This window comes from Haplochromis burtoni, unplaced genomic scaffold, assembly GCF_018398535.1.
Source record: "Haplochromis burtoni strain Fernald_Lab_line unplaced genomic scaffold, NCSU_Asbu1 Contig_2221, whole genome shotgun sequence".
NCBI lineage: Eukaryota > Metazoa > Chordata > Actinopteri > Cichliformes > Cichlidae > Haplochromis > Haplochromis burtoni.
The window spans coordinates 1-14,695 of record NW_024584582.1 but is presented as its reverse complement, the minus strand read 5'-3'; the positions used below and the strand labels follow the sequence as shown (position 1 = coordinate 14,695).

The 14,695-nt window shown below is 42.7% G+C and overlaps 1 protein-coding gene and 1 long non-coding RNA gene across 2 annotated transcripts; both read left to right on the top strand.

Annotated features, from left to right (window-relative positions):
* Positions 1-168: 168 nt before the first annotated feature.
* On the top strand, positions 169-4,752 carry LOC102304075 (the record flags this gene model as incomplete). The annotated part of the gene is given in 4 exon segments (XR_006053820.1): positions 169-315; positions 2,917-3,047; positions 4,163-4,292; positions 4,501-4,752. It is a non-coding gene; the product is annotated as a collagen alpha-1(XII) chain (long non-coding RNA).
* A 255-nt stretch (positions 4,753-5,007) lies between these two features.
* On the top strand, positions 5,008-14,119 carry LOC102302551 (collagen alpha-1(XII) chain; the record flags this gene model as incomplete). Its single annotated transcript, XM_042217566.1, is given in 5 exon segments — positions 5,008-5,778; positions 6,385-6,500; positions 7,418-7,567; positions 9,745-9,864; positions 13,955-14,119. Coding segments are annotated over 4 exon segments (514 nt in total), but the record flags the coding sequence as incomplete, so codon positions are not given.
* Positions 14,120-14,695: the final 576 nt, after the last annotated feature.

The window sequence follows — 14,695 nt, the reverse complement described above, 5'->3', positions numbered from 1 at the left end:
GAGTTGAAGAAAAGGAAATGAAAACACATTTCAACTTTTGGATGATTGCTACCTGCATGCAGCAATCAGGAAAAGTACCTGACTTTACTAGAATGGGCTGAAAATGATCAACCAGCAGCCACTTTAGTCATCTTCCTTCATCAAACTCATGGTTTATTTTTCTCATAGGTGTAAAAAACGCTGATGAGTATGAGCTGAGGTCCATCGCCTCTGACCCAGATGACATTCACATGTACAACGTCTACGACTTCCAGTTCCTGGTGGACATCATTGACGAACTCTCTGTCAACCTGTGTAACAGTGTTAAGGGCTCAGGTAGGGAAGGAGCCATTTCAGCATTGTCAGAACAATCTTAAAGATGGGCCAGTATTTCAAAAGGCTGCTCAGAGAATCTAGTCTGCATCTGATCTGGACAAGACTTCTGAGACATTTTACATTTTCTTAAATCAAATAGTGATTTATTAATATTGCTGTCTCAGAGATGTCAGTCATTGGTTTGTGGACCCTTCAACTTTACCTCTATGCTTGTCATGGGAGTTAGAAGTGACCACATTTGGATAAGAGAGAGAAGTTATCAGCTAATGCAAATAAGATGCAACCATAAAATGTACATGCTCACAACATAGGCAGAGATACCTGCTAATGAGCGCTAACTAACAGATAAAACATGTGAATAAGCAGGTCATCTTATTTATTTACGTTTATAGAGGTGCATCCATGGACTTAAAAATAAACTAAGTTTTGCTATGAACAACAAACTCACCAAAACTGAAGTACAGACTTCTGGGACAGTCTGTTATTGTAATTAGCTGCACGGCAGATAATTTCATTAAAATGCTCCAAGAAGCACCAAACAGCACAAGCTGTTCTAGAGGTCTACTTTAGTGATTTGAATTAGCATAGGTGAAGCCAAGTGGAGACAGCTAGTAACTACGACCGCTGTGTCTGCACCATCCCGTTAGCCATAATGGCCACATCCTTAACTTTAAGCCTTAACAAAATCCAAATGGGTGACTTATCCAAACAGTTGTTATCGACTTATCCCAAGTCGATTGATCTTTTTTTTTATTTTTATATATATATATTTATATCAATCTGTCTTTATTTCTGCTGTAAAGTTGGACATTTTATCATGGAAGTCTATAGGAACTGACTCACTTTTTGACTCTGCCTCAAGTGGACACTAGTGGAAATGCAGTTTTTGGCACCTCACACCCAGAGGCCGATGCTTGGTATTATTAGGCAAACACATATTCATCCAGGATTTAAAACAAATGAAGCAGAAAGTTTACAGCAGTGTGATTTAAATGTAAGATTTTAAAGTTTAAAACTGCAATTTTCACAAGTAAATAGCTGCTCAAAGCTTTTTATACAAATCAATATTTAAATACTGCTCTGTCATTTTTAGACATTTTAGTCATCACTGGTGGTGAAGGTCACATGGAAGTGTAACCAAAACCCAGTTTTTAAGTGAAGCAGATGGTCAGGAGTCTCGCTGTCAGAAGAGTGAGAATAGCGAGGGCAGGTTTATGGCGGCAGAGTGGTAGTGGGTTTAAAAAGGAAAATACTAGAGATGGCACGATACCACTTTTTTATGTCCGATACCGATACCGATATCATAAATTTGGATATCTGCCGATACCGATATGAATCCGATATAGTGTGTTTTTTAATCAATAAAACTGTTTTTTAATATCTTGCTGCATTTTGTATAAGTTCATACTCAAGTTTAAATAAACAACACACTAAAGCTATTCTGTTATACCTGTATGTAAAAAATACACTGCACCCAAAATATTTCATAGTTCAGCAACACTGATCAATCTAATAAACTTAAACCTGCACCATCCTCCCTATTCTGGTATTTTAAAGAGTACTTAGCAGAAATATTAAGCAACCTAACTAATAGGGTTGCAAACTCCCAGCAAAAAAAAATATAGGGAACCACCCCCACCCTCCACCTCATGATGCTTAATCGACGTAATCAACTTTAATTTGATGCAGTGTGAAAAAAAATGCACAGAAATAAATTATTTTTCAAGAATAATTAAATAGATTCAACATCTTTCTTCAACAGAATTGCAGAATTCACAGATGGTACTTTCCCAAAGGAAAAAGTACTATAGCTTACTAGGGTATATTAGACTTAACAGTTACTATATACAGTAATGGACTTCTATACATTTTACATCAGATTAAAACTTTGGGTGTAAGATTCAGATAATTATTTATTAAAAGCTAGACATTTTAAATGAGAATAAGAAAGAAAAGTATGTCTTTGTGCCCCCTTTTCCCTGTTAATGCCCTATCGGCCCCCCTGGCTAAACTTTGCTAGATCCGCCCCTGCACAGTTACCAGCCGTCAGCTACGTAGAAAAAGATCCTGGTGTAGAAAGTAATATTAAATAAATTCTAACAACAGCTTATCAAGCTTAAACGTGCTGCTGTTGTTCAGCCGCTGGTTTCCTCTTTCTGGTGCAAAGTGGGCCAAAAACAAAGAGAGACGGAGTCGCGACAGAAAAGCCGATCAGCTGATCATTAAGCAGTTTCATGAAGTAGCGGCAGGAGAGAGAGAGAGAGAGAGAGAGAGAGGCACTTGCTCCATATATCGGTTGTTAAGCTTAACGTGGGAATGCTTTACAAACATTCAGAGATGAACTTACACACTTGCTTTACTTCTCTCTGGGATCACTTCCTCGGAGATGAAATGCTGGTTTGGTAGCGAGTTACGCCATGTAGCAAGTTTTGTGAGGTGCTTTTTTGATATTTAATGGATCGGATTACATTTTTTATTTCTCGCCGATATCCGATCCAGTAATTTAGGTCAGTATCGGACCGATACCGATACGTAATATCGGATCGGTCCATCTCTTTAGTTACATGCTGTCCTTTCGTTCCTTTTTATGTCATACTCTAGAGGCACCCACCAATCTGGTGACCTCAGAGGTGACACAGAGCTCCTTTCGTGCCACCTGGACTCCACCCAATGGCACCGTGGAGAAATACGATGTCACTTACATGATGGCAGCTGGGGAACGCATTGAGAAGGTGAGATTAAACTCTCCCCCTCATGTTAGTTTGAAACAAGAGAATGAAAGTTTCTGATTTCAACTGTCACAATAAATTTAATTCATATTGATGATAAAGCTGTTATTTAATTTATCTTTAACAATCAAAATATGAAAATGTACCCCAGAGGATATACAGCATTAACCCATGCGCTAACCCGTGTGCAAAATCAGTTATTTTGGTAGATTGTTCTAACGCTGCACCAGGAGAATCGTTAAACTTAACTCGTTAATCGAGTTCTACTAAAAATAATGTTTAAATGTCTCAACACCTGTCATGGTGATACAGAATTAAGCAGTGAAACAAATGACTTCAAACTTCCAACTCTTTGTGGCAGCCCTCCTGTCTGGGGTGAAAAAAGTACAAAGTGTGATGTTTCTGTTTGGTACTGACTGACTTTATCTCTGTGTCAGGAATGTTTCTTAATAATTCATTAACAATTGCTGGACAAGGACAATTAAAAATAGATGGTGGCACTGTTTGTTGGCCTAATGATGTCATCAAATCAATATTAATGAATAAAAAACAATAAAAGAGGCTGGGATGGACTTAGGAGTAACTGTGGACCTTACGGTAGAGGGAGGATGAAAAGAAATAGTGTGCCAGCTTCACACCTTAAGTGCTGTACAGAAAGAGGAAGTGTGGAAGAGACTCACACTGCTACTGGCTCATCCTTCTGTAGCCAAGTCCAGTAGCTAGAAAGGATCAATCAGCCTAAGGCAATGTTTAACAGTGACATAATCCGTTATCCAAGTGACGTAAATTTCATCATCAGAGCATTAACATGTTGCAAGACTCCAACCAAACATGTGTAAAACAACCTGAATGTTTAAGAGGGCAGACTGCTCGTCCATAGCATGTGCACTTCTCTGTCCACAAATAAGCACACTGTCACCAGCTCATGAACGCAGCACAATAGATTTAGGCTCAGCAAACTATAATCATCTAATGATTAAAAGGTGAGAGCTGTAGTCCTCTCGACATCCCAAAGGTGAGTCCAGCTGTTGGTTTGAAGTATTCTTCATTAACTCGAAGAATACTTCATTAACTCGTTCACTGGTCACAGAATAAGAACCAATCCTTTATTGTTTCAGCTGCAAGTCAATGGATCGGTGAGCACGGTAGTGCTAGAAAATCTAAACCCTCTGACTGAGTACGTCATCAGTGTTTACGCTGTGGTTGGCAAGCAGAGCAGCGAGCCTCTCAGGGGCACCGAGACCACCCGTGAGTGTTTCCTCTTCTGCTTCTCTGCTGCTGGATGTATGGACATGTTACAGTCTGTAATGTTGGTTATACAGAAAAGTTAATACAAAATTAAAGAACAAAAAATAATGCATCATTTTATTTAGTACATGGAAACTATGTTTGGTGTTCAGATTAACGCGCACAAAAAAGTACATTTTAATCTTCATCTTTGAACTCTTCCTTTCAGGAGATGGATAGGTGCCATTTGAGCTGGTGGAGGCGTCATTCAGAAGGAAGTTTAACTCCTCTGCTTCAGCCGTATGGTCCCAGTTCCCCCAAACCAGTCAGCCACTTAAAAATACTCCATCTGTGTTGGACTACGTGTTTCATGTTGTGGCATTTCAAAACACATTTATAAATGTGACCACATTACAATTCTTGTACTCTCTCTGTTGACCTGAGGATCAATAAAAACAACATGGCTCTCATGATCAACAAACCAGTTAGTCGCTCTTTGTGTGTAGAATGGCTGACTGTTGGTGGATAAAGGTAAATAAATGGTAAATGGACATAGCGCTGTGCTACTCTCCTGGGGCACTCAGAGCCTCATTCGCCCATTCATACAAACACCTTCTTCTGTGCTTTCAAGTGCTTTCTATCTAATATTCACACACAGTCATACTCCAATGGATGCATCAGAGAGCAACTTGGGGTTAGTATGTCGCCCAGGTAAATTTGGCATGCAGACTGGAGCAGCCAGGGATCAAACTGCCAACCTCTAATCCCACTCTACCTCCTGAGCTACAGCCACCACATGAGTGAAATGTAGGACTCCAACAAAAATGTTTCACATTTTCCCACTCAAGGCCAGATTTACTAGATGGGGTAAAACAGTGCGTGAGGACAATCCCTATTGCTATTCTTTAAGCATAAACCCAGTCAGTTCATTTCAATATGATGAAAATAATCTAATAAGAGCAGTGAAATTTAGCACCTAATCACAAACTAAGACATGAGTTTTGGGTAATTTACTAACAGGACAGGCGCAGCTTGCTAATTGCAGGTGGAAAAATATATAAATATAGGTCAAGCGTGTGTACGTTAAATATGATATCTGGGATATCTCATTGTATTGTTATTTTTTTTGGACAAATTTTCCTCCACCATCAGTCCTTTCTCTGTTCCTGCCCACTTGTCAACCAATCAGCATTCGGCCGTGCTATCCATGTCCAAAAAGCTGCGGTTAGAACTCTGGAGACTGCACGGAAACAGGTTGGCACTGGCTTAAAGCTCATTTCTGTGGACAAACAGATACACAAACAGACACAATAGCGGTGCCATAAATGAAGCATCATGGCTGGATGTCGTAAGAGCTCACTGTGGCGGGGCCGGCAGAGCTGGGAGCAGCCCACCCCCTGTTAAGTAGCAGATTGTGTGGAGACTCTTCACACTTGGAAGAAGACTGCAGTCTACAGCGAAGACTTTTTGTTTAAGCAAACGACATTTGTGTCCGTCTCCTCTGAAGGTCAGCGCCTGAAGGTTTCTGTTTGGGTGCAATTTAAGGGGGATTGATTCACACGCCTTCATTTATCACCTGTTTAAAATCTGCATGCTTTTTAAATTCTGAAATATTACTTTTTGTTGTTGTTGTCGTTTTTTATATGGATTATATCTCACCGTTGCTGTGCGTAATTGCGTACAGTGCCACGGCTTGATCCTCCATTACGCAAGACAGTGGGATGACTTTGTCCTCATGAGTGAATATTTCTCATCATGCAGAAATATTAAATGCATGTCTTTACTCTGAGAGGAAATAATCTGAGCCACAGAAATGACAGAAAAAGAATATATTGTAGAGACAGAAAAAAAGATTTTCTTAAATATTTTGTAGAATTTGGTGAATTTTAGTCTTTCATACAGAAGGTTGTCATGTGATCTTATTGCTGCTCATGTAATATTCATGTGAGTTATTTTTCTCTTCAAAGCTGAGCTGTTTTGTTGTTTTAAACATAATGTAGATTTAAATGAAAATAAAGGTGCATTAATGAGCTCTGAGGATCACGTTCAGGGAGGATTAACAGTTTTGTGAAGCCCCGAGGAAGCCTTACCGCCTCCTTGGTTCCTCTTGCAGCTTCCTTCATGCGCTGCTGAGACCAGTAGAGCTGAAGATGAAGAGCAGGCTCTCTCTGGCAACAGTTGTGGCCCTCCTGGCACTGCTGCTGTCCTCCTCTCAGGCCCAGGAGCAAGGTAAAGTCGCTCCTCCTCCCCCTCCTCTTCCTCTTTGATCCAACACATCTGACTTCCTCCACCTCCTCTCACCTCTGTCTGTCCTCTGCCTGCTGTGTGTAACTGCACTTTTTGTCTACATTAAAATAATAACTGAAGCAAACTATGCCTGTGAAGTGTTTTGCTTTAACTCATAGGCGAGAGTTTTGATGAGCAGATAATCCATCAGAACTTAAATCTAGTTTGAATTTCCTGGGAGGAGCTTTTTATTTTTTAAAGACATTTAATCCACTAAATATAGCTTACCGAGAGCAGTAATGCAGCTTGAATGTGTAGTTAAATGTGGCTTCATGTTTATTAAGATTTACAATGCAAATTTTTCCTATGAAAAAGTCTCATGCAATGCTTCCCATCAGACTCAAAGGACATGCTGATCCTTAGCAGAAGTTCCTGTTGTAATTGGAAGCAGATACAGTGACTGATTTCCCAACTCCAAGATCTTGGATCCACAGCAGGATTTAATTCAGTGTTTTTTTACAGGTCCATGTGGTCAGGCAGAGATGCTGTAAGGCATATTTAACATGTTGCAGAACAATTACTCTGAAATGCTGCTCTATAAAGAAAGTTGAGGGGGTTTAGGACTGATCAACAGTCATTCAGAATGGATTTGGACTATTTGTCATTTGTTTTTACCACTGTGAGACATCAGGTTCGTTATTATGCATCACATCCTACTCTGAGACAAATTATTTGTGTTATGTAATGTAATCTGCTTTCTGATAGTGAGTTTTTGTGATGTACTCCTCTCTCCTCCTGATGTAGTTCCTGTCTGTCTTTCTCAATTTTCCCTCACACAATAAGACTTAACAGACATTTGTCGTGAGTATCTGTTGTGTACCAGATGTCACACACACACACACACCACTGTGCCTGTGCAGACACTCAGTGTAAGACCACAGCAAAGGCCGACATCGTGCTGCTGCTTGACGGCTCCTGGAGCATTGGGCGTATGAACTTCAAAACCATCCGCAGCTTCATCGCTCGCCTGGTCAGAGTGTTTGACATCGGCCCTGACAGAGTCCAGATCGGTAAAGCTTTCACTGCTGCTACTATTGTATACTGCATCATCTTATCATATACAGAGCCTTTGTTCTGCCCCCTCTTAAAAAAAAGCTGTTGTAGCTTCTCCTCCTTTTAAATTTCTTCTGATCATTTATTAAAGAATAAGCCATGTCAGTTTATTTATATGACTCATTTAAGAACAGAAGATCAAAGGGCACCGATGCAACTTTTCCAGTTCCGATTGATACAGATACTTTGGTACTTTGGGTACTCTGCTGATACTGAGTACAAATCTGATATCAGGACTTTTAATCTTCCACATCAACACTTGAGCTTAAAAGGTTGATTTGTAGGATATTATCCAGCAAATACATCCATCCAAGTATTTAAAATTACTGAGTTGTTTTTTATTAGTAAGATAATAAATGACAGCACAGCAATACAACATTAAAAACAAATATTCACTATATCCAACTAATTTATTAGCAGTGATCTAATTTCAGCTCCAAGATTTCCTTTACTTATCACATTTTTGATTATTTTAATTCTCATCACTTTGTATACAGGGAGTGCAGAATTATTAGGCAAGTTGTATTTTTGAGGAATAATTTTATTATTGAACAACAACCATGTTCTCAATGAACCCAAAAAACTCATTAATATCAAAGCTGAATGTTTTTGGAAGTAGTTTTTAGTTTGTTTTTAGTTTTAGCTATTTTAGGGGGATATCTGTGTGTGCAGGTGACTATTACTGTGCATAATTATTAGGCAACTTAACAAAAAACAAATATATACCCATTTCAATTATTTATTTTTACCAGTGAAACCAATATAACATCTCCACATTCACAAATATACATTTCTGACATTCAAAAACAAAACAAAAACAAATCAGCGACCAATATAGCCACCTTTCTTTGCAAGGACACTCAAAAGCCTGCCATCCATGGATTCTGTCAGTGTTTTGATCTGTTCACCATCAACATTGCGTGCAGCAGCAACCACAGCCTCCCAGACACTGTTCAGAGAGGTGTACTGTTTTCCCTCCTTGTAAATCTCACATTTGATGATGGACCACAGGTTCTCAATGGGGTTCAGATCAGGTGAACAAGGTGGCCATGTCATTAGTTTTTCTTCTTTTATACCCTTTCTTGCCAGCCACGCTGTGGAGTACTTGGACGCGTGTGATGGAGCATTGTCCTGCATGAAAATCATGTTTTTCTTGAAGGATGCAGACTTCTTCCTGTACCACTGCTTGAAGAAGGTGTCTTCCAGAAACTGGCAGTAGGACTGGGAGTTGAGCTTGACTCCATCCTCAACCCGAAAAGGCCCCACAAGCTCATCTTTGATGATACCAGCCCAAACCAGTACTCCACCTCCACCTTGCTGGCGTCTGAGTCGGACTGGAGCTCTCTGCCCTTTACCAATCCAGCCACGGGCCCATCCATCTGGCCCATCAAGACTCACTCTCATTTCATCAGTCCATAAAACCTTAGAAAAAACAGTCTTGAGATATTTCTTGGCCCAGTCTTGACGTTTCAGCTTGTGTGTCTTGTTCAGTGGTGGTCGTCTTTCAGCCTTTCTTACCTTGGCCATGTCTCTGAGTATTGCACACCTTGTGCTTTTGGGCACTCCAGTGATGTTGCAGCTCTGAAATATGGCCAAACTGGTGGCAAGTGGCATCTTGGCAGCTGCACGCTTGACTTTTCTCAGTTCATGGGCAGTTATTTTGCGCCTTGGTTTTTCCACACGCTTCTTGCGACCCTGTTGACTATTTTGAATGAAACGCTTGATTGTTCGATGATCACGCTTCAGAAGCTTTGCAATTTTGAGACTGCTGCATCCCTCTGCAAGATATCTCACTATTTTTGACTTTTCTGAGCCTGTCAAGTCCTTCTTTTGACCCATTTTGCCAAAGGAAAGGACGTTGCCTAATAATTATGCACACCTGATATAGGGTGTTGATGTCATTAGACCACACCCCTTCTCATTACAGAGATGCACATCACCTAATATGCTTAATTGGTAGTAGGCTTTCGAGCCTATACAGCTTGGAGTAAGACAACATGCATGAAGAGGATGCTGTGGACAAAATACTCATTTGCCTAATAATTCTGCACTCCCTGTATTTTGTGAAGAAGCTGAAAGTCAGAGATGGGGTATCCTTGGTGTTTTGCTACATTGTTGGATGTATTTTCTGTAGGTCTGGTTCAGTACAGCGATGACCCAAGGACCGAATGGCACCTGAATGCCCACCCATCCAAAGCATCCCTACTGGAGGCCATCGCCAACCTGCCTTATAAAGGAGGAAGCACCATGACAGGTATTTTTTTAAATAGCACAACAGACCTGTCCTTCCTGCATTTAAACTGACCCGAATGCCAATGCCAGACCATCCTGATTGTTCCCTGGGGCCTCGTCCTAGTTAGACGTGTCCAGCTAGTTGATGTCCAACTAGGACACTTACCACAATAGTGTATAGCAATAGTAATACAATTACCGATATAGGATATACATGACAGATGCTAGACCAACCATCCTTCACTGACTTACAAACAATAACCCCAAGATACTTGAACGTCTCCATGTAGGACAGCTACTCAGTTACAGCCTGATTGGGCACTCCAAGTTTTTATGACTGAGAACCTGAGTCTTAGACTTTGACTGGCCAATTCTCGTCGAGCTGATTCAAACTTGACTGCAAGACATCTTGGTGACAACTGGATGTCATTGTTTGATGAAGTCAATAGAACCACAACGTCTGCAAAAGGAGAGACCACCAAACCCAACACCCTTGTCTCCTTGGCTGTGCCTAGAAATTCTTTCGATAAAAATGTGAACAGAATTGTGACAAATGTAATCCTGATGGAGTCCAGCCCGCAGGTGTATGATTTATTATTGGCAATGCAAAAGAAGCTCTCACTATAGTCTCCAAAAGGCCTATGACAATGGACTATACTTGGCAGCTGTCTGTGGATTCATGGAGTGATCTCTGACTCAGTGTATCCAGCCTCCTTGGGATAGGTGGAAGTTGAAGATCTCCAGTACAGGGGCTTCTGCTAGACACTTGCAGTGCACCCACACTATATGTCTGGGCATGATGATTTTTATGACTCACCATCAAAAGTGATCAGTTCACAGCTCTCCTCCTGTCTTTACCTGAGTGTACAAGACATGCAGCTGCAGAGTTGAATCTCTTTTTCCCTAAGAAAAAAAAAGTGTAGTGACACCATATGGCAAGGGATACAACTCCTTTCCACCACCTCTCCAAGGAAGCTGGTTCCAGAAGTGGAGTGTTGAGGTGAGTCTGACTATATCTAGACAGGATCTTTCATCCTCATGCACAAGCTTAGGCTCTATCAACACTAGAGTGGTGATGTTCCATGTCCTTGTAGTCACTGGCAATTGGGGATTAGACCGCTAGAGCTTCTGCCACTGGCTGCCAATCAATCCACAGTATTGCCTCCAAGTAGGGCCATGGAACCCTGTCCCAATCAGTGTAATGTGGTCTCTGGAGTTCCTGTTTATAGAGGCTTTCTAAATCCCCTCAATTTGATCCCTTACTTGGGATCTGTTTGTAGGGAGATCCTACCAGGAGTAACTTGCATGCCAAAAACAAAACAGCTCCTGGGACTATAAACCCCCATTACAGTAAGCTGACACCAAGAGAGAAACAAACAAACAAAAAACAAGTCTTTGTAATCTTCTCATATGACTGTACTGTCGTGGTTCCCGTGCCTTCTCGGCGTCACTCAAGGATCAAACACTCCATTGTTTGTTTTTGTTTTCCTCTGCTTTATCTCTTATCTGCCAAGGCAGAACTCATCAGAGGTTCTGGCCTTTGGCCAACACACCTGCAATCAACTCACCACATAACTCTAGCTGAACAGCACTGCCGCCTTACGTCTGGTGAGTGCTTGTGTTGCGGCTGTAAGGGCCACATTATCGCTGTTTGCCCCGCTAAGCCAAAAGGTCGCGCCCGCCAGTAAAGGAGGCTTAAGAAGCTTCTTTGTTAAGAAGCTGCTCCACAAGGTTGGCGGTAGGCTGAGGGCTGCCGTTTGAGCCTCCCCCTACAGTAGTGGAATCGGCCGCTGGGCCCACTCCGCTGTGACCACTGGCACGCCTCTGTCATTGCACGGAATGCCTCCAAAAAGACCTGGGCATCGTCACCGTCCCCCATCCAGTGCATCGTTACTGACAGAGGAGATAGTTTCGGTGGCGCCAGCGACTCCAGGACCTGGTCTGCCAGTCTGAGTGTTCCTGCAGCTTAATCAGGTGTTCCCGCTGGGCCACCGCCCAGTCTTGGCACATCATTGCCATCTCCGCCAGCATCTGTGCCAACAACTGCACAGGCTGGGCGGGTGGTTCATTGTGTGGGTCAGACACCCCACTCCTGGGTTTCGGCATCACTTGTAGACGTACATGACATACACGGTGATTGTGCTCACTATTATTGCTTTTTATTGACAGTTGGGCACTCAAGGAAAACAGTCTGTTCCAGTCCAGCTCTCTCCTCTCTCCACTCGACTCTGCCTTCACTATATAGAGAAACGGAAAGAAATACCATCATCAGTCAATCGTCACCACCTGTGGCTCACCTGCCTCCCGGTACCGCCCCTTTGAGCTCACTGCACCACTCCTCCCTTGCAGCTGAGGCAGGGACCACACCTCCACCACAAGATGATATCCTCATCTTTTCCAGATCGCTTGAAGAACACAAGAATCATCTAAAGCAGGTGCTCCAGTGTCTCCCGGAGAACTGACTTTTTGTCAGAGGTGAAGAATGGGAATTCCACATTGACACGGTCAGTTTCTTGGCCTACATCATCCAGCAGGGGAACCTGAAACCAGACCCTGTTAAGGTACAGGATGTGTTGGATTGGCCAGAACACGAAACCGAAAGCAATTACAATGGTTCCTTGTTTTTTCTTTCACTTTCTACCATAGATTTATCTGTGATTTCAGCAAAAAAGCCATATCTTTAACCCGCCCAACCTCTCCCAAGAGCTTCTTTCAGTGGGACCAGTTGGCTCAGGCAGCTTTCAGCCAGCTCAAGCAGTGGTTTGCTTGGGCTTCAAACAGACCTGCGCCTCTGACACTGGAATTGGGGCTGTCCTCTCCCAGTAAGCTCCGCCCATGTGCTTTTCTTTCTTATCAGTTATCACCTGCAGAGCAAAACTATGATGTGGGAGACCATGAGCTACTGGTGATCAAGCTCGCCCTGGAGGAGTGGGGGCACCATTCATTGTTTGGATGGATCTCAAGAACCTGACCGATCTACAAACTGCAAAACATCTCAGTCATCTCATCTTTCCTGGCAGTTTGCTTCATCTGAAGAGTCCTGTGAAGCTTCACCCATCCTACCTCCATCCTGCACAGTGGGAGCCATCACCTTGGAGATTGGGTCTCCCTCTTTGTCATCGGCCTTCCACCCTCGGCAGATAATACAGTCATCCTCACCATTGTTGATCATTTTTCTAAAGCTGCCCTTTTTCTCACACTACCCAAGCTTCCTACGGCCCTGGAAACAGCCCCACTCCTGACTACCCATGTTTTCCACCTTCATGGGATACCAGAGGATATCGTCTCCGACCAAGGGCCGTAGTTCACTTCAAGAGTCTGGAAGGTGTTCTGTTTTGCTAAGAGCTCTAGGGTTAGTTGATCCTCTGGTTTCCACCTGCAGAGCAATGGGCAAACCGAACGCATGAGCCAGGAACAGGAAGCAGCCCTCCGTTGTGTGGCATCAACCAACCAGTCCGTATGGAGTGACTGTCTTCCCTGGATAGAGTACGCTTAATCTACTTAGCCACCGGATTGTCTCCCTTCGAGGTACACTTGGACCACCACCATCTCCCCAGGTGCCGTCATGCCTGGCGAGCTACGTAGTCTGTGCTGCTGCGCACCAAGGTATGTAACAAGGACCTGCTGCTCACTACCTTGGCTCTCTGGCGACTATTTAAGATTGCAGGTCGGTGTTTCTCATCGCTGGATCGTTGCATGATTCTTGTCAGTGTTGCCCGGCTCTCTCATGCTAATCTCGTTCCTGATATATTTTCCTGGTTTGTGACTTCATTCTCTTTTTGTGCATAGATTTCCCTGGACGTGTCCCTGCCTGTTTTCCATTGGAGTTCTGACGTATGTATGTTGGTTATGACGAGTGTATCGAGTGGCGTGTGTGACTGAAGAGAACATTCTCGTGTGTGTGACTGAAGAGGATTGTTGTTGCCCTTCCCCGCCCTAGGATGTCTGGACCTCTTTTCCCCTGCACATTTTGTATATATCACTTGGTGTGACTTTTGTAAATAAACTGTTCAACTTTTTTCTTGATCCAACACTTGAGTCTGTTGCTGCATTGTGACATGTACCTGTTCTGGCTGAACTCTTTGTAAAACTTCTTTGTTGCTATTTTGTAGGCTGGGCTCTAAGATACATCTGTAACAACAACTTAAATCCCAGTGTGGGCATGCGAGAAGACTCCCGCAAAATCGGTGTCCTGATCACTGACGGAAAGTCCCACGATGAAGTTTACTTTAAGTCAAAGAACCTGCGAGACAGAGGCATCAAGCTCTATGCTATTGGTGAGTAATCTTGATTGTTTAAATGGGAAAACAAAAGTAACACTAGCTAAGCAGTGATGAGCTACAACTTGTACCACTTGAAACAAAATGCACTTACTCTTAGGTTCGTGCTAGCTAGCTAGCCATCATACAAGGAAACGCTTCCACCACCTGCACAGATTGTGGGCCTGGCATAATGTGCTGGGTAGTTGGGTGCCACTCTAACATGATTGTATAATGTTTCTTGCCCAGCAAACACGCACGCACGCATGATGCACGCACACACACCTACACACACACCTACACATAAAAAAAAACCACACACACGCGCACGCACATCCTGTTTTCGTATCCTAATGAGGACATCTAATTGACATAATGCTTTCCCTTGCCACTTACCCTAAACTTAACTATCAAAAATGAATGTTTGTGCCTAACCCTTAGCCCAAACCTAACCATAACCTAATTGTAACCCTGACAATAAAACAACCTTGGATGATGTGAGAGAGCGTGTGTGTGTGTGGTGGTGGGGAGGTGTTAGGGTCCGGATGGCTTGGGGATAGAAGCTCCTCTGGAGTCTCTCTGTCCTTGCCCGGA